At 50.1% G+C, this 25,776-nt stretch overlaps 10 protein-coding genes across 10 annotated transcripts; 5 read left to right on the top strand and 5 right to left on the bottom strand.

The window, feature by feature from the left end:
* Nucleotides 1-1,789: 1,789 nt before the first annotated feature.
* Asppvi_011078 (uncharacterized protein) lies at nucleotides 1,790-3,574 on the top strand (the record flags this gene model as incomplete). The annotated part of the gene is made up of 4 exons (XM_043306914.1): nucleotides 1,790-1,874; nucleotides 1,925-2,227; nucleotides 2,271-2,645; nucleotides 2,700-3,574. 4 exons carry the CDS (start codon nucleotides 1,790-1,792, stop codon nucleotides 3,572-3,574), a joined length of 1,638 nt encoding a protein of 545 aa, XP_043162849.1.
* Nucleotides 3,575-3,669: 95 nt separating this feature from the next.
* Asppvi_011077 (putative short-chain dehydrogenase/reductase) lies at nucleotides 3,670-4,698 on the bottom strand (the record flags this gene model as incomplete). Its single annotated transcript, XM_043306913.1, has 1 exon — nucleotides 3,670-4,698. The coding sequence occupies one exon, from the start codon at nucleotides 4,696-4,698 to the stop codon at nucleotides 3,670-3,672; it is 1,029 nt and encodes a 342-aa protein (XP_043162848.1).
* Nucleotides 4,699-4,867: 169 nt separating this feature from the next.
* Nucleotides 4,868-6,179, bottom strand: Asppvi_011076 (cytochrome P450; the record flags this gene model as incomplete). The annotated part of the gene is made up of 3 exons (XM_043306912.1): nucleotides 4,868-5,541; nucleotides 5,623-5,988; nucleotides 6,050-6,179. 3 exons carry the CDS (start codon nucleotides 6,177-6,179, stop codon nucleotides 4,868-4,870), a joined length of 1,170 nt encoding a protein of 389 aa, XP_043162847.1.
* A 1,966-nt stretch (nucleotides 6,180-8,145) lies between these two features.
* Asppvi_011075 (uncharacterized protein) lies at nucleotides 8,146-8,631 on the top strand (the record flags this gene model as incomplete). Its single annotated transcript, XM_043306911.1, has 1 exon — nucleotides 8,146-8,631. The coding sequence occupies one exon, from the start codon at nucleotides 8,146-8,148 to the stop codon at nucleotides 8,629-8,631; it is 486 nt and encodes a 161-aa protein (XP_043162846.1).
* Nucleotides 8,632-10,160: 1,529 nt separating this feature from the next.
* Nucleotides 10,161-10,751, top strand: Asppvi_011074 (uncharacterized protein; the record flags this gene model as incomplete). Its single annotated transcript, XM_043306910.1, has 1 exon — nucleotides 10,161-10,751. The coding sequence occupies one exon, from the start codon at nucleotides 10,161-10,163 to the stop codon at nucleotides 10,749-10,751; it is 591 nt and encodes a 196-aa protein (XP_043162845.1).
* A 99-nt stretch (nucleotides 10,752-10,850) lies between these two features.
* Asppvi_011073 (uncharacterized protein) lies at nucleotides 10,851-16,468 on the bottom strand (the record flags this gene model as incomplete). The annotated part of the gene is made up of 13 exons (XM_043306909.1): nucleotides 10,851-11,747; nucleotides 12,650-12,903; nucleotides 12,967-13,058; nucleotides 13,112-13,229; nucleotides 13,306-13,522; nucleotides 13,580-13,672; nucleotides 13,897-14,260; nucleotides 14,406-14,581; nucleotides 14,635-14,813; nucleotides 14,868-14,923; nucleotides 14,978-15,474; nucleotides 15,539-15,591; nucleotides 15,646-16,468. 13 exons carry the CDS (start codon nucleotides 16,466-16,468, stop codon nucleotides 10,851-10,853), a joined length of 3,819 nt encoding a protein of 1,272 aa, XP_043162844.1.
* Nucleotides 16,469-17,883: 1,415 nt separating this feature from the next.
* On the bottom strand, nucleotides 17,884-19,222 carry Asppvi_011072 (uncharacterized protein; the record flags this gene model as incomplete). The annotated part of the gene is made up of 2 exons (XM_043306908.1): nucleotides 17,884-18,874; nucleotides 18,939-19,222. 2 exons carry the CDS (start codon nucleotides 19,220-19,222, stop codon nucleotides 17,884-17,886), a joined length of 1,275 nt encoding a protein of 424 aa, XP_043162843.1.
* Nucleotides 19,223-20,166: 944 nt separating this feature from the next.
* On the bottom strand, nucleotides 20,167-21,855 carry Asppvi_011071 (uncharacterized protein; the record flags this gene model as incomplete). Its single annotated transcript, XM_043306907.1, has 1 exon — nucleotides 20,167-21,855. One exon carries the CDS (start codon nucleotides 21,853-21,855, stop codon nucleotides 20,167-20,169), a length of 1,689 nt encoding a protein of 562 aa, XP_043162842.1.
* Nucleotides 21,856-22,249: 394 nt separating this feature from the next.
* Asppvi_011070 (glutathione S-transferase) lies at nucleotides 22,250-23,053 on the top strand (the record flags this gene model as incomplete). Its single annotated transcript, XM_043306906.1, has 4 exons — nucleotides 22,250-22,323; nucleotides 22,391-22,544; nucleotides 22,595-22,705; nucleotides 22,772-23,053. The coding sequence occupies 4 exons, from the start codon at nucleotides 22,250-22,252 to the stop codon at nucleotides 23,051-23,053; spliced, it is 621 nt and encodes a 206-aa protein (XP_043162841.1).
* A 740-nt stretch (nucleotides 23,054-23,793) lies between these two features.
* On the top strand, nucleotides 23,794-24,882 carry Asppvi_011069 (nitronate monooxygenase; the record flags this gene model as incomplete). Its single annotated transcript, XM_043306905.1, has 1 exon — nucleotides 23,794-24,882. One exon carries the CDS (start codon nucleotides 23,794-23,796, stop codon nucleotides 24,880-24,882), a length of 1,089 nt encoding a protein of 362 aa, XP_043162840.1.
* Nucleotides 24,883-25,776: the final 894 nt, after the last annotated feature.

Genomic DNA, 25,776 nt, shown 5'->3' with positions numbered 1-25,776 from the left:
GGCACTTGGCAGTTAGCTTACTTTCTTCAGCCGTAGTCCGTTTTTGTTAGTCTGCTCCGTGCAGAGCCCGAGAAAAGAGTAGTGATGGACATTGCCACTTGCCATTTTCATTGCTTTGCAAGTCCTAGACTAGCCAGTACACGACTGCCTAGACTGTGGAGTACGGAGAGAGCCTATAAAACAACCCAAAATGTCGGTAGAGGTTTCCGTTTAAAGCCTGCTCAAGAGCACAGTCGTAAGTTCGTACCTGGAGACGACTCCATACGAGTCAAGGCMTGAGCGGGCAGTTGTGCTCCATAAGAGTTTTCTTGGCTTCTAGAATCGACAGGGGTAATCAATTAAGAGTGGGATTATGCACGTCAATCCGAATAATAGAATCTGCTGAGAAGGCATTAATCAGCCTATCCAGCATGACCGTGGCATAAAATAACCATATGGTATTATGCTTTCCCGCCAAAGTCAAACACCGAGTGCATTGACACGTTAGCGTGGTTGTGGCTGTTTCAATGACCAACAGGCCTGTTAGTCGATATTGCTATTGGAGTAAAATTCTTTCAACTACAACCGCTTGTATAAGATCATCCTCTATTACCAATTCTCACAGTGCAGTGTTTCTGGGCCTCTACAGACCGAGAATCATCCGCGTTGTGGGAAAGCATCTCCTCCCTTGGCAAAGACGGGGCTCACCGTGCCCCAACACTAAGTACTAAACACTCCTAAATGCTCCACTCTGTCTCACTTTTCTCCCACCAGAGTCTCGACCGAGTCATGCACATTATCATTGCAGGATAATTTCCCAATTCCCAAGTCTCTGCATCCCCGTAATGTGGATGTACCGAGTACCACTAGAGTGGTCCTGCAGAAGCCATTTTATTCTGTGCATCACTCCATGCATACAAGCAATCGGAGCATATCGATCCTTCACTTCCATCGTTATCAACTTTATCATTTTTATTATCCTGCTTGTTCCTCATTATCTTCACCAGAAATACTCCGTACTGTCGTGTCCATTTTAGCGGGACCAGCCACTTTGCTGATCATCATTACCTTGACCGTTGGCCTGCGAATCTTTCCGGCCATGTCTTTAATAGGCTAGTGGTCACAATAGATTTGTGATCATCCCTCAAGTCGCCGAACAACTAGACCATCCCCTGGTTGATTCCGAATCTTTTTCTGTTCATATCCTGGGGATAAACTGATTCAGGGGTAGATCAGTCCTGCTCTTGGTGGAGTCGAACTGTCGAACTCGTACCCATGTGGCTCGGACTCATCAGATATCACTCCAGAAAGTCTATTCTGGATAAAATTGAGCCTATTTACACATCGAATACTATTCCTGCTTGATTCCATGGGTACAGCCTCGTATTCAACCCTCTTGCTCCTTCGTGCGCTTCCTCTTACCCATTTAGGCTTGATATAGGGTGAAAGTTCTAGGCTACTATTATTATGATTGATCTGCAATGATCCCTGTCCAGACCATCTTGATCGTCGTCTTGACATAGCCAATCACTTGAACTTCTGGTTGTTCTATCGGTGACCATGCAGCGGTGTGAGCTGAATAGAGATGGATTACAATCAGCTTGGAATTACATCGCTGAAGTGAACTGGTGAAATAGTCTGTAAACATTGGAATGTCTTTCTGCATCCACTTAAGAGAAGACATCGGGAACACCTGGACAACGAGAGTGGCCCCCGGTGTCGTGATGCTGGCACAACCATGACGTCGTCGGTCTACTATCTCCATCGACCTCATGTCGATACTGAAGCAACGACAAGATAACAGCTCAGAATGGGCAGATTAAGCCCGAACCGCTGCTTCTCCCTTGGATACAGATTTTCATCCCCTCATCGACGAGTATCACTCTATGCCAATGGTATGATCCCCTCGACCTACCGCATCTCAGGACATCCCTGACCGACCTAGGTAAACCAGCGACCGAAGAGGATCTGTTTGGGTACAACAAAGGCCGCTTCCTCGTCAATGAAGGATACGAGCTGGCGAAACGGTACTCGCCCTTTGACATCCGCGAACTCTGCCGTACGGTCTCCGCGCTGCCTCGCGTGGCTGGCTCGCCCATTACCCGGATCGAGAAGAAGGAGGGCGGGTATAACAAGGCGCTGATGATGACTGCGGAGAACGGGACCGAGATCCTGGCAAAGATCCCGTGTCGGAATATCGTGCCTCCATGGTACGGAACCGCGTCCGAGGTGGCTGTCTTGGAGTTCGGTAGGTTCTTCGTCTCGGTGGCCTGGGGATGCTAAGTGAGCAGTCAAAGCGCACTCGACCACGCCTGTGTCGGACGTCCTCGCCTGGTGCGCGGACGACTCCAACCCCGTGCATTCGGAGTATATCGTCCTGGAGCCGAGCGTCGGCAAGCAGCTCACCAAGGTGTGGGACAACCTAGCTGAGCACGACCGCGTGAAATTGATCCGCAACTTTGCCTCGCTCGGAAGCAAGCTGGCAGCCAACAAGTTCCCCGGCTACGGCGCCCTGTACCTGCGCAACGCCCTGCCCCCGGCGCTGAGACAACCCGGCCGCACTATCGACGTGGACGAGACATACTGTCTGGGGCCCATGTACCACGGCTCCTGGCCGGGGGGATTCGCAGCGGATCCTGATGACTATGCAAAGTACTCAGGGCCATGTACGTCCTACCTCTGTATCTGCTGTGTTGAATAGCATGCTGAGAGCCCGACAGGGAGGACCCTCGCCCAACTGGGCCACGATCTCGTCCACCAAGGCATCTGCCAGGTACGAAACTACAAGACCTCGTACGCTGGCCGCGGCCCGCACTACGGCACGCCCGAGGAGCACCTCCGCGTCCTCGAGACAGTCCTCCAGGTGATGCCCATTCTCACGGAAGCCGTCCCCATCCGCCGCCACACCGAGCCAATCCTCAGCCACCCAGACTTCCACCCAGGCAACATCTTCGTCTCCGCCGACGACCCCACCGTCATCGTGGGCGTCATCGACTGGCAATTCACCTGCATTCTCCCGCGCTTCACCCAGGTCCGCTGGCCGCTGTTCCTCGCCCCGCCCGAAGGCTACCAACCAGGCACCCCCAACCCGGAACTCCCCCCGACCGACGACGACGACACGCAACAAGCGCAGGACGAGGCACTACGCGCCAAATGCTACGAGGCTGCGCTCCTCAAGTCCCATCTGGAATCGTACCTCGCTCTCACGGAGCCAGACGTCGCCATCCGCCGCCTCTTCATTTCCTGCCCCTTCACCTACCGCGACGGCATCCTCCCGGTGCGCGACTGTCTGCTCAAGCTCTCGCAGCACTGGGCGCAACTGCAGGTTAGTCAGGAGTGTCCGTACCGGTTCACCGCGGCAGAGGTGGCGGCGCACGAGCACCAGATGGCCGAGTACGAGGGCTGGCTGAAGCTGCGGGAGCATACGCACCAGCTTCTGCGGTCTAATGATGGCGGGTGGGTGCCGTCTGGAGTGGACTTTGAGGAGATCCAGGCGAGGCATGACAAGTTGTACCGCCGGTTTGTGGAGAGCAAGATGGAGCGCATGTCGGAGGAGGATGCCAAGAGGCAGTGGTTTTTTCGCGATAGGGGGTAGCCTCGTGTCATTTTAAGCAGCGAGCGCTTTGCTCTAAGCATGAATCTAGATGAATGTTGATGATATAGGCGACTGAAATAGATTGTCAATTTCGTCTACTCCGCCTTAGCCCACTGCTTGCTCAGTTCCCACAGCCTCTCCTCCTTTTCCTTGTCAAACGTCCAACTACCATATCCATACTCGGCAGCATCTCCATCAGGAGGACAAGGATGCACAGCAACAGACGCCCCCTCCAGATACAACCCACCCCGGCCCTCCAATTCACTAGAGGTCGCCCCATAAACGGAAGTCGCACACGCCTGCCCCATGCTAGACAGATACTTGCGCATCTTCTCATCATTCAGAAACGCATCCATCTCCGCCCGCGAATGCTTCTGCAGATTGGGACTGACAAACGCACCAGGATGCACACTATACCCATGCAGACCCTGCGCCCCATACAACCGCTCAATCTGGTTCGTCATATAAATATTCGCCGTCTTGCTAGACCCATACGCCAACCAGCCATTATAATTCCCCTCGAAATTGATATTATCCAGCTGAACAGGCCCATAGCGATGCCCCGCCGAGGAGACGTTCACAACGCGCGAGTGGAACGTCGGGCTCGAACTCTGCAGCAAAAGATCCTTCAGATACCAGAATAGCAGAAAATGCGAGAGATGGTTCGTCCCAAACTGCAGCTCGAAGCCGTCCTTCGTGCGCCCCTCGGGCGTATTCATCACTGCCGCGTTGTTGATCATCACGTTGAGTTTGCTGCTGCGCTGGCGGAAGGTGTCTGCGCAGGCGCGTACGCTGGCTAAATCGGTCTGATCCATGTATAGTAGATGCACGCGACCGGTATCCAGGAGAGGGCCCAGCGCCTCTTTGGCTTTTTCGATGTTCCGGGCCGTCCCGTAGATGGTTGCCCTCGTTAGGGCCAGGACCCGGACGGTTTCGACTCCGAGGCCGGAGGAAACGCCTGTGATTAGAATGACTTTGTCGGCCCAGGCGTTGACGATGTTTTCGTCTTGGATGATCTGTTCGCCTGTAACGCGGGAGTCACCGGGGCCGTTTAGTACCTCCCATCTGTTTCTGTCGGCGTAGCGGCCGGAGAGTTGGAATGGGTCGCGTGAGGTGAGTGTCATTTTGTGTTGGTTTTGAGCGTGGTGATGGAACTATTGCTTCTGAGTTACTGATAGGAGATAGATGAGAGAGGCTTCATTGGGTGGTATCCAGTTATATATGTGGTCGCAACGTGTTTGTCTTAAAGCCGTCTAAGATGGGGATATCGGAGATAAGCTACACTGTCGTATTCTATAGCCTCGTTCTACCCTCTTCTAGACTAGAGAAGCCAGGCACGTATTTCCGAAACTGAATGTACGGCCCATCTTTCAAACTCGTAAACGCCCAAGACGTCTGAAACTGCCCCTTAAACACTCCCTTCCCCTCACCAACTTCCGAACATCTCGTCTCTGCCTTGCGAAAATCATACTGCGAAATCACAGCCGCCATCGCCAACGAAATCTCAGCAATAGCTAATCCCTTCCCGACACAATTCCTCGGTCCCACTGAGAACGAAGCCAACGCACTCTTAGCCACATTAACGGCTTCGTCGCCGCTCTCTTCAGCAATCCAGCGTTCTGGTTGGAACACGAACGGGTCGGGATAGTACTTCTCGTTATGGTTAAGAGACCATATCCCCGTAGCGGCTTCACAGCCTGCGGGTATGTGCATGTTCATTTCTGGAATTGAGAGGCCGCCGTCCAGCACTTCGCGCCAAAGAGCGCCGCTGACCGCCGGGCAGAGACGGATTGCTTCGAAGATGCACGCGCGGAGGTAGACACAGGAGTTGAGTTGGGGGCCCTGTGCTACCTCTGCCGGGTTGCTGAAGACAGCTCGGACTTCTTTTGTAACGCGGCCGTAGGCTGTGGGATTACGGGAGAGGTAGAAGAAGAGGGCGGCCATCGCGGTGGAGGAGGTATCGGAGCCTATATCGCACAGCAACAATTGTTAGTCTAGCTTACTGGATGAGGACGAAGGAATCATGACAAGGGGCTGTGTTTGTTTACCCGCAATAATCAAGAGATTACTATCAACCCATAGCTGTGCGTTCGGCAGACCCTCTCCGGTTTCCGGATCTCTGGCTGTGAGTAAGTTGCCCAGAACGTCGTTGAGCTCTTCCTTTTGCCGTAGTTGTCGCTCTTGCATGATTTCTTTTGCTTTCACTGAGAACTGCATGGCTCTTTGGCGTGCCTCAGGAAAGAAAACGTGGTTGAGTCTCATCGTCTCAAGTTCAGGGAGCTGCAGAAGGAATCCGAAGCGCTGCATCTGACCTATAACCCCTTGGATGATCCAGTGATTTGCACTGTTGGTGAGTAGATTATAGGACGTGCTGAAGACGAGCTCAGACATTACGTCAAAGGTGAAGTAGTCGCCTGGATAGTCGGTCAGTTTGCTGCAGCGGCAAGATTTCTCGGAGAGGATATAGAAACCTACACCAGTGGCTCATATTCTTGGGAACACTCCATCCATCACCAGCAGGCTCTTCAGTCTTGTGGAAACGATCGGTTTGCTCGCCAAGGGAGCTAGCAAACAAGGACACAAGGCTCCTTAGCTTGTTGTCCATCCGTCGGATATGAGTGTCAGATAATCCCTGATTCATTAGGCGACGGTAGAACCTGTGTCTTGCGTCGTCAAGTGTGCATAGGGTGGCGTGGACTTTCGGAATGAATGTCACCCGTTCATAGCCCTTGGATTTATGGACGTTGGCACCGTGGCCGTAGATTGCTATCCAGGTTCCTAAGTTAGCCGCATGTATTGCCAACACTCTATTGAATGAGAGGGGGCACCTTTTAGTCCAGACTCCGAGTCAATAACAATCCGGTTAGGCCCGTATCGCACAACGTCCCCTATGAATCGTGTGTTTGCTTAGCCCGTGGAGTATGAAGTCGGAATGTGGTGACTCTACCGTATTTCTGGTGACACCTCCATATATCCGTATGTAGATCTCCAACATATGCATGGTACAAGGCATACCAGCTCGTCAGTTTAGCCAGTAAAGGCCCTGGATATTTGGCATATGGATGGAAGAACAATCGGTAAACTGAAAGTCCGATCTGATAAGGGTCATGAGCACATTCGCATCGAACATCGTGTCCGCGATGGCGTGTGACTTACGAGAAACAATGAAGCCAGGATAGCAACAGTCGTCAGGAGCCGACATGAGTAAACCGCCAAGCTCCCAATGAGGGTATACATTTCAAGGGCCATCTTCACTGGGAGGAGTGCCGACAATTCTCCCTGCAAATTGAAGAGGAATGAGGACTTCCAGCACATATATACCAATTCATGGGCGAGGGATGCATTATGTGTCAAGTTCCACACACATATATCAATTAATAATCAGCTATCAACCTCGATTTCTCATCAGCTGAGGCAAATCAGCTAGCTTAGCTACGTGATATTAGTGAAGCAGTGGCAAATTTCCGCATGGTATGAGGTTTATCTAGAAAGATAGAGCATAGCCACGGTATCTCCATGGAATTACAGCTGGAGATCCGCTGAACTTTAATCCCTCTGAAGAGCCCAAGAGTGTAATGCGAGTGATGATTGACAGGCATGGGATAATGACTGGCCAGGCTCTTATTAACTTTCTGCGGTGTCCCGAGCAAGCCATTGGCACAGAAGAAGGTGTGGCTTATGCTATGTGAGCGTTTTGCGGGCTTAGATGGCACTTTAATGTAGAACTAGACTGAGTTTTGACGCCACTTGATATTCTTCACTATAGTATGAGAACCGCCGACATTCCTTCAAAGGCCCTCGGTTATCCATTCTCATGGGATTCTTTTCTACTGAGAGCTTAATGATACAGGGATTGCGAGTGGTAAGTGTAAAACACATTATATACAAATGGCAGTGGGAGTGAGTGAAATTCTGTAACCATGTCGCCGTGAAATTCAGTGCCGGTCTGCCAGATGGTCTTGCAGAGTAGCTTGGATTGTACTGCTAGACACCGCTAGTGCCTCAATTATTCAACTCCCCCACTGAACCAGTTCCTGTTGGGAACTCCAGAGGCTATCTTTTTGGATCACCGATTTGCCTCTTCGTTCGGGCTGGATTTCAGATTACTCAACATTCAGAGGCAAGAATGAATAGTAATCAGCAAGACAGGTTGCTGTGGATAACAGGTCGATCGTATGATATAGAGATTAGTGATCTCCAAAGATCCTCACAAATGAGAGTGAGGTGAATGAGAACAAAATATCTTGGCTGAGACTCGGGATCACACATCACTTGCGGATAGCTGAAGGACTCCCTGCTCTATTTCTTGGCATCAATCAGGTAGGTAAAGCTGCTTAGTCCGCTTAACATGATTATAATCCTTTTGGCTCGGCGTCTGGATATGTTTGAATATAAATATCACGGCTGCTTCTCAAAGCTGTGCTCCTCCTTTCTACTTCATCTTCAAGCTGCCTTGATTTGATCGTCGAAACCTTGAAACATCACTTAGAACCGCAAACCGGAATTTTCGTATGTTTCTACTCTTCGAATCGTGCCGCGCTTATTGCCTAACTCTTCATACAGTCTAGACAATGTTGGCCAAAACCTTTATCTTGTCCGTCGGACTCTACGCCATGCTAGGCCTCTCCAGCCCGACCCCTGAAGTCTCGGCTGAAGTCTCCGTTGAGTCCAACGCTGTCGAAACCAACAGCACCACTCATGTCCTGAACGAACGCGCCACCGGCGTCTGGCTAGACGTCTATAAATCAGGCGCGTGCGACAACGGCTGGGAAGACCAGCCCAAGTCCGGCTGGGTGTGGGCCGGCCAATGCAAGAACTTTGACTCCTTTACCTACGGCGCCAGAGCTGGAAAGAACGACGCGGGCTGGCCATCTGCGTGCACTTTCAAGTTCTGGGAGAACGCTGATTGCCATGGCCATGCTACTGTCCATCATATTACGGATTCTATCCAGTGGGAGAACGGTAACCCGACTTACCAGTGTATTGCCACGGCGAATAAGGCATCTGGAGAGTTTTACCTGGGAAATGGGGCTGCTAGTGTGTTGATGACTTGTTAGTTGGAGCCCGTCGGAGGTTCAGACAATGAGTTGAAGGCATTCGGCAGGCTTGAATATATACGAGGCAGAAGGACATTAGGTCTGCTCGGATTTGAGGAACGGCGGATACGGGAGATAAAGGACTGTCTAGCTATTTGTTTTTACTGTCTTTTCCGTTCTTTGTGTTCTTATAAGACAATAGCACAGTCGTTACGGTTTTTGTAGATTTGGTGCCTGAGAATAATGCTTGATTTACTTGATACCTAGCGCAACTTAAGGTTAAATATCTAGCTGAGTCTTGTGTTATATTGTCAAAGAGAGTATGCTGAGAAAAGCACTATACAAGGAGAAAAGCTTGCCATGGGAAGCCCTTTTTGGTCCAGTGCTATAGTTGCACCATAAATATGATCAGTATACCTCACAGCTTGATGAAAAGCTATAATATATGGGTAAAGGAAACTTATAAAGATCCCAGATCCATAGTGAAATGTTAAGCTAGTGTGAAAGGAAGAATAACTACAAAGTGATCCAGGCATCCTTAAAGAGAAAACCACCGAGAAACTCCTAAGTTTTACTGTCTAAATAAGAAGAAGCCTTTATCCCACAAGTTATATATGCTCATATATGGTCTTCATAAGCTTGCTCTCTCAGGAAGGATAACCTGAGAGCATATACATGAGTTCCATACAAAGATCTTCTGAGAGACCTTTATTTAAACATCTAGAGGGGTTTCCAGAATATATTTATGAGGTCATTGAGCCGACTCGGACTTGACMCCGGGGTTGAAAACCTTGTGGCAGCTGCGATTGCAGCTTCATATCGCGACTGGCAAGTGCGAGACCGTTGATTTGGGGCAGGTTGCGCGCGGCCATCGGCGTGCCTACGAGGCGTCTCAGACTAGCGACTCCGGGCCAATGGCCACTGACCGTTGTTCTTAGTTATAGGACTCCAAGCCAGGAGGAACTGGGTTTGTGCACTTGGCAGAACAGAGCCTGTGCACAAGATGGTGCTTCCTTACAGTTTTCGCCTCATTCATTTATGTTCCTAGGGTAAATATTTAAGCTGATGGTAACTAGAACTATTGCATTAGTGGTTACTCTATGTTGCATTAAAAAGCCTCACAAGCCTACATTCATAGTACTATTCAGCCAGGAAAGGTAGAAAAAGATGTGAAGCAGCGCTGATTTAACTTTAAGGAGGCGCAATGCCTACTACGAACAATAAAGCAGATCGCTGTCAGGAGTAGCTGTATCAGATAACTAACCCAGAAACGGGGAAATTAACTGTAAACAGGGATACGCGGATTTGCTGTACGCGGTTAGCCTTATCTGGGAAGTCCAAAACAAAGGAACAACATGAAAAGTGCCAGTCAGAATCCTCACAGAATTTGAACATCCTCCTCGTTTCCAACACTTATCATGCTGATATTACGATCTCAATCCCTACGTCACCCAGAAGTCAACTGAGAACACCCAGAAACCTACCTAAATAAACTAAAATTTCAACACCAAACAACGCGCTAACTCCCTCGTCTCCACATCTCATTCAAAATGGCCAAGGAAAAACCATCGTCGTCAAAGACGCGCCCCACTCGTACCAGCAAGGAAGATATCCTTATGAGCATCAAGCCGGAGCATATGAGCAACATTGCTGCAGGCAGGAAGAATCACGAGTACCGCGGCTATCTCCTCCCTTCTACCGTCCGACGCCTTTGGCTCTACACAACAGCGCCCATCTCGCGAATTGAGTATGTTGCGCGCATCTCGCGCGGCAAAACGCGCGGTGAAGTTGCCGAAGACGGTGGAATCGGCAATGAGGACTTTAATGCAGGGAGAAAAGTCTCAAAATACGCGTACGAAATTCTGGAACTATGGAAATTACGCGAGCCGATCAGTCTCGCGTCGGCTATATCCAGTGGCTTCCTGAAGGGTCCTCCGCAGAAGTACTGCTGGGCCCCTGTTGCGCTGCTCGCGAATTATTCTCTTCCGAGACAGGATCATTTGTTTTGTAGAGAAGTTCAAGAAAACCCTCATGAAGGGAGAGATAGGTCTGGACCGGATATGTCTGGGGATACGCCGGGTATAGTTGGAAGAGGTAAAATATCTGATTTCTTCACGCCTTTGGGTTCGGATACTCAGTAGGGAGGCGGAAAATCTAGGTCCTGTTGGCTTGTATCTTGAGCATTAATCAGTGTTTCTGGCGTTGGGATTTTGGGATACTTACATATGGGTATTGTTGAACTAATTTGGGTGGCGAAGTAGGCGCATTCCCCTTGATATCAGCTGCATATCTATGTAATCGACAGTGTAGTTCCGGAAGAGCTTGTACGGCTTGTCAACCCAGTCTTGCGCTTCCTCAAAAAGGGCCTCAATTCCTCCCTCGATCTCCAGAAATGAGTCAGCATCCAGCAAGTACTGACGGCCGGCATCGATTAAGTATTTGTATCCATTTTCTCGGATATACAGGCTTTTCGACAATTTGGCTCCGGACCAATCGAGTATCAAAGGAGTATAGAAGATGACTGGAGCATTTTCAGGATGCTCCAGCAGCCTCCAAGTCAGCTGCTCCTGGTAGAAACCCGAGTAGTCAGATCCAGTACACATGATCCATGAGGTGTCCGTATCAACGCTGCAGAGGAGAATCCTTATCAGGTTGCGGAGTGGTGTGTTGAACTCGATCCGCTCGAGTTCGTGAGGTGATGTCAGGTCTATATGGTGCTCTCCGTGATCAGGACACACGAAAGTGATTCGACCGTCAGCATGATACTGATTGTTGATGCCGTGCTTGTCTGCTAGTCCGCAATCTTTGTGTGGGCATGGCGCGCGAATAGCCAACTTGCCTGTCTCCGGGGACATATGGGGTCCAAGAATCCTGTAACGCTCGACGAGACTCTGGAGGATGTTGGGAAAGTCAGGATTTGAACGCCAGAAACTCTGCGTATCAAACTCATACGATACCCCAGAAAGTTCAGACAAGCGACTTAGGACTTTGGCGAATGCCTTTTGATTGGTTTGAAAGCCCCCTGTCTGCTTGAGGCTTTTCTGATACTTCACGTCGTTAATGAGGAACTCCTGCCCCGGAGTCGGTGCGCTGTCCACGAAAATGAACTTAACCCTAACGTTGCGATCGAACCCTCTCTGTAAGGCAGCCGCGAGCGCAAAACAGGTAGCAAACGTGGTTATATTACCCACATGCGGGCTGCAGTTCGGCTGTGACCCGACATGGAAAGTCACTACCGGTTGAAGGCATCGGCTATTCAGATACCTGAGGAGGTTCTCCTTAAAATAATATGACCCACCTCCCAGCGGATGGTGGGCAACTCTGTCATGCGGTATCATAGTGGGGGAAGAAGAGCAGAGCGTACCGTAAATGAGCGGGAACGCAAAGGATCAGGGTAATTGTCCTACGCCGGAACTATCAGCTAAAGGACGCAAGCTTAATATCTTGGTTGTCTGTGACTGAAACGCCATCAGCCTCATGGGAGGTAGTTGGCCCAATGACTAATAGGACTTCTTAGAGGATTTGGAAATCTAGCGGCTAATGTCAAACTTTTATTCGCCTGTATGCAGTGCTGGCACACTGTGATGCATTGGCTAGCTGAGCGTCAAACATGGGTCTGATAGACCATGTCGACTATTGAGAGATGGTAGTCAAGCCATGTAGACCAAGAGTAGTTGGCTTATTGCTGGTCATACGCAGAGATGTGTTTGCAGAAGACATTTGGAGCAGCCGTACCCATGGGCGTAATACATCCATTTCAGAGCCTGAGTCAGGTATGGAGAGGCTTTACATGCTTAATATGCATAATTCTTTTACTGCAATTGCAAGTGCCCTAGTTCAGCCATTATAGGTTACTGGTAGCATCTAGACACTGTTTGCTAATACCCTTGCACAAGACACGACACTCTCTCTAAATGTATTGTTTTACCATACTACAAAGAAAGAACCAATGACTGCATTCACTCTGACTCTACCATCACTGCCGAACTTCTCTTACAACCCTTTGGGCATGAACCAATGCATCTTGGATTACACGCACCCTCCGCTTTAACTCTTCTGTGTGCTGGGGGTCCTGCCCAGCCTCAGATGTCTGTCCCTCTACTGTGAGAGAAGCTCGCAAATCCCTAGTAATATTCGCGATCTCTTCCCGAAGCTTTTGATCGAGCTGATCAAAAGTCCTCTCAATAAGCTCACGATAGTCACCAGTCAGTGCGTTGGAGAACTGTAAAAATAAAGCAGAGGATGAAAGATGTCGGTTCATGGTTTGCTTGCGTCTGGCATCGCTGCCCGTTCCTAGAGTTCGCAGTGTGTGGTTAGTTCGAGAGAACATGAGAAACTAGAATCTCGATATCATACCATATTGCTCCCTACAGGCGTTATACACCGGACGCATGACGCCTGCAATATAGGAGCTAGCGTGGCCGCCTATTGCGTCGGACTTGATTTTCCTGATCGTAGGTCAGTCATTCTCCGAGTTAGATAGAAGCCGTGGGTAAGATACTCAGTAGCATAAATTAGGTCATCCAAGGAGCTATGGATGGCGTCTAGTATACATCTTTGCCGCGTTTTAATATTCAAGCGCAAATTTCCCAGACTGTCCGGTGCTATGTCATGGTGTTCTAACGAGCGTAGTCAGCCAAACAAAACTCGGGACTGTCGCCTTTCTTGAGGCTAGTTGAAACGTGGAACTCCTACCTTCAATCAAGTCACAAACGTGCTGAAAAATACTAGACAGTTCCTCGTCAAGGTCATCTCTCTGCTCTTCAAGCCAACCAAGCATGGTATCCCATCTGGTGGAGAGTTGATCACTTCCATGACCGAGGATTTCTTCGTTCCAGCAGCGATAGTCTTGCTTCGCCGTTTGGTGCGTCCCATAGTTGCGACACCAAGCGGTGTACGTCGAATGGTGCCACTGGCAGATCCCATCAGTACAAAATTTATGCTATTTCATTCGTCTTCTTTGACTTACGGTTGCCCACTCCCTGCTCGCGCCGACTGCATCATCTCTCCAAGTGTTCCGAGAGTTGCCTGCGCCGGGGTTATTATGAAACCTCTCGGAAAACTAAAGGAAGGTTAGATACGGACGTATAGTTTGTACAATCAAATCTCTAAACTGTCTCTCTAGGCTGTTCTGCGCAAGGCGGACTCCCGATCGAGGAGAGACAATGCTCTAAAAGGCGTCAGCAATCATGCTCTCTTGACCATCACTTCAAAGCTACCAAAGCAGTTCCAAAGCTCGACAGGATAAAATAAGGAACCGGCTGCGCCAGAAGACATTCACCGTACCCGTTGGAGAGTCTGTTCGGCTTCTTTCAAGGCATCGCGCAGGACTTCAGCCCGGCTTGCAGTAACGGAATCAGAACCCGCTAATGCCCACTGAGTTAGAGAACCTAGAAGCGCGGGTACTTGATTTTGCAGAAATGATTCCGTTGCACGAAGCTGCGCATCTGCCGGAACGGACTGACAATAGCGACGAAGCTCCGTGATGCCACTGAGCTCGAGGTATCCATTGGCTTGCTCATGATCGTTTGCACGATGGTCCGCGTAGAGCTTGTTGCTCACGCAAAATATTCGGGCTTGGTTTTTCCAGGCACGCGATAAAGCCTCGGTTACGCGCCTATTCCGTCTTAAAATGAGGAACCGCTTCAGTCTAACCAGCATTCGGTCAGCACAAATATTCAACCCGTGCAACAAGCAAGGGATCGACCTACTCGAACTCCAGCGCCTCTTTCTCATCGCTTTGGTATGCCACCGTTATGATGTTGTCCCAACCGCAATAGATCAGGCTAACTTACCGAAGGGTAGTTTCCTCTGCAGCGAGATTTTGATTTCTACTTCCGCTAGCTTGTCGTCGACGGGACCGCGTATGCCTGATTCTTTTATCGAGGGTCTGAATTCGGTTGTCGAGATCGAGGATGCGTCTGGCGTCACCCGCAGAGGATGTCCGTGCCGTCTCTTTAGCATCCACATCCTGGAATTGGCCCGTTAGTTTTTGTCCAATTAGGTTGGGGAGGGGAAGCCTGCCTCTGAACGAGTACAAACGATCCGTATCGGTTGACCTTGTGCACATCGGCGAATGATATCGCCAATCGACTGGTCCGTCGTACAACGAATGATGGTACTAACAATGAATACCTCGTCGCAACTGTGACGAAGATACCTTTCTGTTGCTCGTTCTCGAGCATAGTTCAGATCCCGAAAGCCTGAACATACATCAATCACTCAATGTAAAATGATACAGAGCAGAAATGCCTTACCAGGGAGGTCAGCCAGGACTAAACCAGTGCGCAGAACAGGCGATCGCAAATAGACCCTAGTCGCCGTTAGACACATAAAAGCCCTTAGCAAACTGGATTCTCTCTCAAACCTGATCAACTTGACAAAAGGCCATATAGCCGGCCTATCACCTTCCCTCGAATCAGCCATAAGATTATCCAGCTGCTCCATACACCCATCGGCATGGCGAGCCACAACGGTATACCGAAGACTGTCGCGTCCACCGGGACGGTGGTCTAGACCAGCCATTGCCCACTCTTGCAATGTGGTCACAATCGACTCTACCGCATCTTCTCCGTCCCTAGAAAGGAAGTCAAGGTCAAGTCCGGGCTGGTTAGGGAAAAGTGAGAGCAATGTGTCCCAGGCTCTCTTGGCAGCAGCCTTTATGTTCTCTTGTTCTCTTGCGTCAACAACTTCCCGATAGGCATCCGTGTAATATTTCCTGACGTTTGAGAGGAGCTCCTCAAGAAGCTCTCGAATCTCGGCATTATCCATGAAATCAGCTTCGACGGTATAATTTTGCGGATGCTCCTCGTTCACACTTCGAAACTCTGTAACGACGGTGGTGCACGCAGCTCCGTCTCCGCTCTGGGGCATTGCAATCAGTAACCTGAGATCATTCACCGTCCGAAAAGTCCAGATTTTGACTTACCGACCGAGCCAGACCCTCTTGATCAAGGATAGAATTGATGAGACTACTCTTTCCTGTCAGTTTTATTAGCCTTTCATCTGCTCGCACTCCGAGCCCTGAAAGCTTACCCATTCCCGAGTCGCCAATAAATCCAACAGTCCGCGTGGCGGGATATGCGAACCCGCTCGCTTCGAGCGTCTGTTTATACAATTCATGAAAGGCGGACGTGGGGTCTTGCGCCAGCTCGCGCCTACTCATAACTTGCGCCAGGTCTGCGAGCTGGCCTCTCACGTTCCGCAGGGCAGTCTGGAGCCGAATGTCGTAGATAGGCACCTGGGGAAGTTCCTCCTGGCGGATATTGTAGAGATAATCGTCGTTGACATCATCGTCATCACTGTTATTGTCAGGCAGTGAGACCTCGGCAGATTCAGAATCGTTATCATGGTCTGAATCGCTGAGTCCCGGATCCCCTGAGTCCGCTAAGTTCAGGTTCTGCAAGTGAGCGTTTACAACGCCCAGTGGAGACACTGGCGTCTGTGGTAGCCGTTGGGTCGGCTCTGTGGAAGGAGCAACCCCTGGACTAGGAGTGGCATTGTAGAGGTCACGGTAGGTTGTATGATGAGCGTTTGGGGTCAGCCGGGACTCTCTTGGGCCACTGCTAGGGTTAGTCTCAGAGGCATGATTTTGATGTCTCATGGTTTCGCTCAGGCGCAAGTTCTGGAAGAGGGACTGAGTGTTTGGTGTGAGGGAGCGTTGTTCGACTTGGGGATCAAGCGAGCCATCTACGGAGGATACCGGGGTCAATCTACCCGTAGATGAGGGGCTGCAGGAGAAGGTGAACTCGGCCGAGGGTAGAGCATGGTCTTGAAGAGGGTTGGATGAGGCCCTGGCGCTCCTTAAGGGAGTTCTGGGCCCATCCGGGGAGTCGACGTTAGCAGCGTTGTCGCGCATGATAGTCCCTTCAGTAGGTATATACTCTTGACATTAGAACTTAAAATCTGACTGCGGGCCGATCCTTTTATGGGGAAATTATCTGGACAGACTAGGCTGACTTGGGTGGGGGGCGCTATACAGCGCCAGCATTTCAGTGGTGAACGATGCTGCAGGTTGCCTGCGCCGCAAAAAGAAATTCGGAGGCAGTCCGCCTCGGCAGATTGCGCCATCGTATATACAACGGCTATCTAATTTAAGTAATTCTGCTAAGGATTGCCAGGTATGGAAGCCAAATCTGTGAAAAGAGCCCCCTGGCTGAAACAGCAATAGCATTCCACAACAGCGGCCTGGCCGAAACAGCATTCCACAGCCCCCACACATATGACTCTCGTGCAGTTGAGTTATGCTGTTCCATCCACGTCCTGCATAGGGGCGAAAATGCGGCATTGAACCGCCTATGTCAGGCAGACTTGTGTCCTCAATGGCCGTATTCTGGTACGGCGTCACGCCGCTAAAGTGGAGTGTCGCTATTGCGGCGTCTCGTAGGAATTGCACCAGGGCTGACGGCCCTACGTTCGTCCGGGTTGAGTCATCTGCCCTAGCAGATAGCCCACGTCTTTCGCTCTCTTAGCTAGTTCTGGGTAGCCAATATTGCGGTATCATTCCAGTTCAGCCTCCGAGAGATAGTGTGCCCGACTTTTCCCTCGAAGATGAAATTGTAGACCTGGGATCTGGAATACGTACAATGTTCCGAAGAACCKGCGAACGTTGCGTATTGCGAGACTATGAATAGGGTATCCTTCATGTTGTATATCGTAGGTGGTTTATTGTGATATCTAATTCTAACTCATGATATATACGGTTCGTGAGGTGGAATGCGGTAGTGTCGCATGGTATTCCCGGAAGACAAATGAGCCCAGGAGGTGTTCCGCTAGATTCTATTTGATGCGATTATGGCAACGGCCCCATGGATTCATGGCGCCAGTTGACTCTTTTTCCTCAGCAACGGTCCATAGGCCCGGAAGACGAGAGGAATGGGGATCATAGTTGCAGCCAAGCAACCGAGTAGAGTGGCCGCCCATTGCACTCCTAATCTTTCGAACATCTGCTTTGAAAACAGCGGAAACCCGGCTGCAACGGCAGATCGGAGTATAATGTTTGCAGCGACGGTTGACGCAGCTCTGGATGAACAAAATAATCAGTTTCCAGCGACATGTTACGGACGGCGTTAGATCAAGACTGACAGAGGCAAATAGGAATCGACGAGATAGTTGAAGCAGGGGAGGAAGATGCATAGGACGCCAAAGCCAATAAGCACCCCTGCAGCAGTTGGGACCATCCAATGAATGCGAAAAGTGAAGCTCGTCCACCCAAACCTCAGTTTCGAAACTTGGGTAAGCTTGCGGTCTATTAACTGTTGCAAGATGAGGAACTCACCAGAAAATGCCAACAGTGAACACGGGAGCACCGACAATAGCTGGAGACAGGCGCCATTCAGGGACTGGAACATTGCCATTCGCAGCAAGTTTCTTCGCTTGGGACGAATTCTGCGTAATGATAAATCCGCATGCTAAGAGCTGGCCAATGATAAGGGCAATAAATGGAAGACCACCGACCCCGGGATTCATTCCATAGACGGACTCGAAGACGTATGGATAGGCTTCGAGAAGCGCATACACCAGCCCGTAGATGAACGACATATAGAGGGAAATTAACAACACAATCGGTTCTGTAATAAGGATCTTCAACGGACGCGTGAAGTATTTCTGAATCAGTTCATGAAAATCAACCTCAACCTCTTCAAGCTTTGCATGGACAGCCCAGTTGCATGTTTGTCGTCGAATCGCTGCTGCCTTCTCAACGAGCAAAAGTGGCGCATATGTTTCTTTCAGCAAGAAGATAAACAGAGTAAGACTCGCAAAGCCCATAAAAGCTGAAATATATAGTGTCCATCTCCAGCCAAGAGAACTTGATGAGACGAAGCCACCAATGAACGGTGCGCTAAAGGGGCCAACGAAAACGGTGAGAGAGTAGAGGGTAATAGCAGTGCCGCGCTGAGCATTATTATAGACATCCGATAGCACCGCCGGGACCACGGAGAGTTGACTGGCACCGAAAAGCCCGGCAAAAAAGCGGCAGATAATCAACGTCTGGATATCCTTGCAAGCTGCAGCGGAAATGGTGAAGATAGCAACGCCCAGCATGCCGATAGTCAACGGCCATCGTCGCCCTATTAACTCGGATAAAGGAGCCCAGATCAACGGACCAGATGCGAATCCTAGAATGTACAAGGTCGTGCCGAGGGTGCCAACCTCAGGGCCCACCCCAAACGCTTTGCTTGCACTACCAGCTCCTGGAGCAAAGATCGCGCTAGTGAATGAAGCTGTGAATGTACCAAGGCAGGCGATTGCTGAAACACGGAGCCTTGGATAGCACAGGATATTGTCAGAATCCATGTCACCACACCAAAGCACGCGAGGGGGCATACTTCAAAACATAATTCCAATTGTATGGATGCTCCGGATCGTCGGGCCCATCAAAGTCAACAACATAGTTTTCTGGGTCAATCAGCGGCGGTGGAAACGCTTTCCCAGCCCCGATGGTTAAAGGTCGATTGTCTTTCTTAGCACTTCCATGGCTCGAACCGATCGTCAGTTGATGATGCAGGCGATCAGTGATCGTTTGTGCAGGATTCGAGGGGCCGATGGTTTCCTTCGAGTCGCTCATCTGAGAGAGGTGAGAGCTGCTTTCGTAGAACTTTGGTGACTCCATTGTAACAGGGGGTTTAGGTCGAGTGAAAGATAAGTCTGGCTAGGGACGCTGGAGCGTGAAAGAAGGGGGAGAGGGGAAAAGAGTAACACGGAGACCATCCAGGGCTTGCTGAAATTTTATTGACTCTCTATAGAAGAGTCCTAGTTCCTCGCCCCCCATGTTCTTGTGTCTAGAGAGTAGTGAAGAGAATATTTATTACCAATTGCACAAAGTAGGGCTCCAGTATAAACGCCGCGGAACACCGCGGTTATTGCGGGGAACTGAACAGACTAAACCCCACAGGTTGTTCCAACTATCTTGTCCAAGCTAGATCATAACTATCTATCTATATGCTCCCAAGGCGCGTTGGACAGTTATAGAGTCTATAGCACTTCAGAGCCGACGGGGCGGTTGATGGTCAAGAGCCAAAGATAGTGGACTTATTTCGGCCCCAAATAGTGTGCTTGTAGTCAATGATACATTAGCATACCTTGCACTCTCAACTTCCTATCACTCACGAGCGATGTGATGTTGGAAGAATGTCCCAGGCACTGCAAGTCGTGGAACATAGACACCTCAAAGCGTCGCCTATTGGCTGCCGATAGGTGGCGGAGAACAACCAAGTATATAATTGCACACTCCGGGCCTGCTACTTAGAGGCAGAGTGGTTAACGGGGCTAAAAGACAAATTCACAGGGATAGGGTCCTTCTTCCTGAACCCTAGGTAACCTACTACAGGGTGGTTCGGTGGCGTTAGTTCGCTACTTGTTGGCACACTTCTCTATTCCGTCTGGTGTAGAGGTGGGCGATGTAATGGGCATGAAAGCCAGTATGACTGGCATCCAGCAGAAGAATCACCCAGGATTGAGTTGTTCCGCGGGAATCTTTATAAATATTATGTGACGGCAACGTAGGACGATCGGCACATACGTAGGTGCAAAGACACAAAGCTCTCGCAGCATGATTTATGGCAAATAGGTCGGCTCCGAAAGACCAGCGTCTAGAGATGGTCCAGGTGACTGGTCGTGCAAGAACTGGCTCAGATCGAACCCTTGCAAACTTGGCATGTCGGCGATCAAACCCTCCAGCCATGATACCTCTTCGAAGGCGGGGCCAATTTGACGGGAAGAAAACCTGGACTCTGGCTGCTTCTCACATTTATCCAAAAGATCCCTCAGAAATTTGGCATCCTCAGACCTTCGCCTCTGATAGAGAAAAACGATCAAACGCGCGGTATCATAGGCCTCCCTTACCGTATTGGTATCATAACTGGATGCAACAAGCTTCAGGGTCTGCATAGCCTCTGGGAGAACTTCAAGTGATGAATTGGTATCCATCTCGAGAAGAATACTAATCGTGTGGAATGGTACGTTGGCTATATGCTGCCACGGACAACAGCTCTCAACCAGAGCGCGTGCCGCTTGGAGACCTTTCTTCAGTAATGAAAGGATATCACCATGCGCAACAGTGGAGATGTTGATGTGTAATGCGCATAGGCGTCGAAGGAGACAAAGCAGAAGATTGCATTGGGCGAGGACGGAGGGAGGTTGTGTATGAGTTCTGCTCAAGACCTGTAGAAGCGATGATTCAAGGTCTTTGCCATCTTGTGCTTTTTCTGGGTCCAAGCTTGCTGTTGCTGGAAGCAAACCCAAAAGTTCGATTGTATAATCATCGGGCCTTGGTAACGGAAGGGATGGTAAGCTGCCTCGAAGTGACACCCTGGAAAGACCTAAATCATAGGAAATCCACATGTTCAAATGCTGTGCCACGCCAACTAGCCGCCTTTGAAGATCTTGATCGCACTGCGTGCCGCGGGAAAGGACCGTTTCAAAGGAGGATTCCAAGTGAAGGCCCGATGCCTCGATGAGGTGCATCAATGTGGAACTTGCGATCCACGCAGAGTGGGGTGGAGCGGTCATCCGCATATAGACCACGCGGAGCGTCCAGCCTGTCACAAAATCTACGGAAGGTGTGCCGCTTAAACCATTAATGTCGAGAATGGACCGGGCAGCCTCTACTAGGTTCAATTCAGTGATCGTCGCGCTCCGTTCGGAGAACAGGCACCCTAGTGCTGCGACACTGCTGAGCACCCCATCGTACGTGTCTCTGGTGAGGGGTGAAGCCCACCGGGCGTCCACGCGCTCATAGAACTGTTGACGATCGATGAAGCCATAGCATGGGTGCACTTTAGAAAAGTAGATGTCCGCCAGTGACTCCATATCTGTACGAGAGAGAATATCGACGATTGGATAGGCACGGACGGGTGGTCCTAGGCCAGACGGTAATTGGCGAGGGCCAATATTCCACCCAAAGAGATTCAACTTGGGTGCATTCGCTGGATCGACTTTGAGGCCCATCCTCCTGACGAAAGCCGCTCCAGAGTTGGCCTCAATACATCGGAAAACATTTTGGAGTTCTGTTGGTTCCCTTCCTTGGCTAAGGCGTTCGGCAGGCGGTTGCTCTAGCAATGTCGGCCTTGCAGACTCGGATAAGGGTGGGGTTTTCGCTTCGAAAGGCCGCTCATAGAAACATTCGTAACCCCAGTTCACACATGTCATACATGGGTTCCCTCCATTGCATTTCCTTTTGCGACCCCGACATGGCTCACAGGCCACCCGGGAGCGCTTCCGCTTCAGTTGTGCAGACGTAGGCATAATGTATCTATMATCTATGGGAGAAAAGAAGCAGTACTTGACTGCCAGGTGGCGCCGATAGCACCAAAGCCCGAAATAGAACACAGTTGGTCGCCTCAACAGAAGTGTAGATACCGTAAGCTAGCGGAATTTACTTGGATGGAAGAGCGGATATTGCGGGGATATCGTATCGGATTATGTAAGCAATGTCCCGAAACCGATGGTGTCATAGATTCGTGGCGCCCAGTTGGGGCATTGAGGACAAGCCTAGTCACACGTCTGGAGGAGAGTTAGAGAGGTTAGAGATGTGTTTGGCAGAAGTTATATAAACTCGGTTGTTCCTCTAGCTGGACGAACATTGCTCTCAACAACATTGCTCCGAAAAATCTTGATAGCAGTAAATCCAAAGTTCAGAATGCCGTTTCCTACCACCAAACCCACCCTTCACTACTTGGATATCGGTTCCCTTGGCCGTGGAGAAGTTATCCGGTAGGCGTAGCAGTACCGGATTTGTGCGTCGAATGGAGACTGTCGCTGACCAAGAACACCTGTTTAGGTTGTTTTTGAGAGACGCCGGGATTGATTTCGAGGATGTTCGCTACGCTTATGATGACTCTTGGCCAACAACCCGCGCCGAACTCAAAGACAAGGGACTGTCAGTCACTGGCAAAGTACCTGTGCTTGAGTATGAGGGAAAGGTCCTAAGACAGGTAAATTTTGTCATATGCAAATTATAGCACCTGCTGACAGGGTGCAACAGCATCTTCCTATTCTTCGATACCTAGCCAGGGAGCTCGGCTCATATGACGGCAATACTAGCATTGAAAAGTATCTCGTTGATGCTGTTGCCGACATGTACAATGACTGGAGAGTAAGCCTGATTTTACTGAAGATCCGAAATGACGAAACTTGTCACCTGGACTGACCCAAGCTTTAGATCGAATGGGTAAAGAACATAAAAAGCGTGACTGACGAGTATAAGGCATTTGTCCCTAGCTATTACAAGGCACTGGACAAATTCTACGCGGAGAATAGTGGTCCTTTCCTTCTAGGGGAGAGGATCACTTATGCGGACTTTGCCGTCTATCAGTCCATCGACAACGACTCGCAGATTGGAACTTTACCAGATGCTCTACCAGAACGTCTCACCGATTTCAAAGCTGCATTCGAAGGTCGGCCTCGAATTGCTGCGTATCTTGCGAGTCGCCGTAAGCTGTGACCCCATTGAGATAAGCTGTGGAATATGGCATTCTGCTTTGTCTCTTGGCTTGAGTCGGAAGAAAAGCACTCACTAGAACACAAACTAAAGCGTAATGAAATACAATAGTTGTATGCATTTTGGGGGCATCCCCACATCCTGTCTGTTGTAGTTCGTTTCTTTGATGCGATTCCCACCGGTTCCTGCCTCTGGCTTGACCATACATTTCCGAATGGCTCTCATGTGAGAGTTCTAGTGAATCATGTTTCTCCTGGGGGAGTTAAGAATGCATCATGTATTGTCTTATTCTGCCCCCGGCAATACTGAGGTTCTATAATCTCGTTTATAACTTTCGATATTCTTCGATCCGTCGAGGGATTCGAATAATGTGTCGCAACCCGTCTTCTTCCTGCTTATGCCGTTCCAATTTCACGTGTCTCAGAATCCCGCGTCGTTCTATGACGGAGAAAATGCGGCGATAGAGGAAAAATGATGACATGATGCCTCCAAAGCATGCGGTGCGGATATTGCGGAAGCAAATACAATCACACTTAACACTGCACCAATAGCTCCGCTATGTGTTGGTGACATAAAGTATAAGTGCTGACTCTTGCCCCCTGTCGCGTACTTGATCTCCTTTCCTGAAAATTTCTGTACTTTTCATTTCCCCCACTACGTCCAATTTAGCTCACCTGTCTTCCAAAGTAAACCACAGTCCAAGTCATCGTTCTCTTTCCCACCGATATTGCGTACTGTTTAAGATGCCCGGTGTATGTGATGTCGCGAAGAACATCTCCCGGCGCTATCCGTGGGTGTCAAGCCCATGTATCGTGAGCGCCCCGATGCGTGTCATGTCCGGTCCGGCCTTGGCGGTTGCGGTTTCTCACGCTGGCGGTTTGGGATTTATAGGACCCGGCGTCAAAACGCAGGACATGCTGGCTGATCTTGAAGAGGCAACGGCACTAGTCAACAAAATGCGGACGTCATCATCTATTTTCAATGCCCTATCGGCGGCCGAATACCCGCTTCCCATTGGCGTGGGTTTTCAACTCTGGAGTGATGATCTTGAGGTCGCGGTAGCAGCAGTTGAGAAATTTAGACCTTGTGCTGCTTGGCTCTATGCCCCGCGGGAGGGTCGGAAAGATTTTGACGCTTGGTCCCTTCGGATCCGCAATGCATGGCCACGGATCCAAGTCTGGATCCAAATAGGAACCCTGGCGGAAGCAAAGGAGCTTCTCAAGTGTTCCGAGCGGCCAGATGTGATTGTTATTCAGGGTGCCGAGGCTGGAGGCCACGGTCGGGCCAAGGATGGACTCGGACTATTATCACTCTTCCCAGAGGTGGCCGATGCACTGGCAGGAAGCAACATTCCGCTTTTCGCCGCGGGGGGAATTGCCGACGCGCGGGGTGCGTCGGCAGCAATTTGCCTGGGAGCTTCTGGTGTGGTGATGGGGACGCGCTTCCTCGCAGCCCATGAGGCGCGCATCAACCCGGGTTATCAGCGCGAAATTGTGCGAGCCAGCGACGGCGCGGTTACAACCACGAGAACATTGCTTTATAACCAACTCCGCGGCACCACAGGGTGGCCGGAAGAGTACAGTCCGCGTACCATCATTAACAAGTCCTTTATCGAGCACCAGGGGGGCCGGTCCTTTGAAGAACTGAAGAAGCTGCATGATGAAGCCCTTAAGGCCGGTGATAGTGGATGGGGACCGGAGGGACGGCTTGCCACCTACGCGGGAGCTTCCATCGGATTGATTCACGAAGTAAAGGACGCTGCGACAATCGTCCAAGATGTCCGCAAGGGGGTGCTGCAGAGACTTTCATACTTGCAAGAGCATAAACTGTAGGTATTAGCGCGTATATCTGCGGCCCAGTAGTTCTAGGAAACAGAATAGTCCTTTAAAGGTTAGCAATATAGACTCACCTAGGTATCTGCTTCTTTTGCCAATTGTCACCATCCAGGTGCCTTTATATAAACACATAATCTAGACATCGCCGAAGGCTAAACGTCCTCATTTCAGCTCCTTACCTCTTCTACGACCAGTACTCTATACTAGGGAGCTCCTTACCCAAATATTACGAACCTGTATAGAACACAAAACATATCATACCCGTATCCATGGAAATCCTTGCCCAGAGAATTCGAAGCTGCATTTCCTAAAGCTGAGCAGACAGCCTCCTTGGGAAAAGCAGTCTGGTAATCCGCATCTTCGCCCCGTCACGCTACGCAGGTTAGCAATCCACCGTACTTGTATGAAATGCGGCTTGGGGACAGGGAAAGATCTTGGACTACGGAGTTAAACAGCGCCCCTGCGCGCAGCTTCACGAGATTTATAGCGGTTCGATGTTTTTGAGAAGGGAAATAAATCTCAAGGGTGGAGTCAGACCTATTGTTATGATGACCTCTGAATATATACGTCAGTTATGGAAGACTGGGCTAGACTTGGCTTGTCGTAGTTTTGCACCTAGGTGGCCCGATTCCAAGGATATTTCCTCAGCAGAGTGATGGTAGCAATGGATACGAGTATTTCTCATGTGAGCAACTCTTGGGTCGTATCTGAAGATGAAGGTCCATGATCATTTCATGACTCGATGGAACAGAGCTGACTACTATTATCCTTAAAATGGCGAATAATCCCACTGGTAACCAGCCTTCATGTGGCTAAACTCAGTCAATAGGTGCCATCGATTGGTGACGATGGCCATGTAGCCAAGGCCATCTGGGGCGAGAGCTCCCAGGC

The sequence above is a fragment of the Aspergillus pseudoviridinutans genome (genome assembly GCF_018340605.1).
Source record: "Aspergillus pseudoviridinutans IFM 55266 DNA, scaffold_9, whole genome shotgun sequence".
Lineage (NCBI taxonomy): Eukaryota > Fungi > Ascomycota > Eurotiomycetes > Eurotiales > Aspergillaceae > Aspergillus > Aspergillus pseudoviridinutans.
This window is presented reverse-complemented; position numbering and strand designations above follow the sequence as displayed.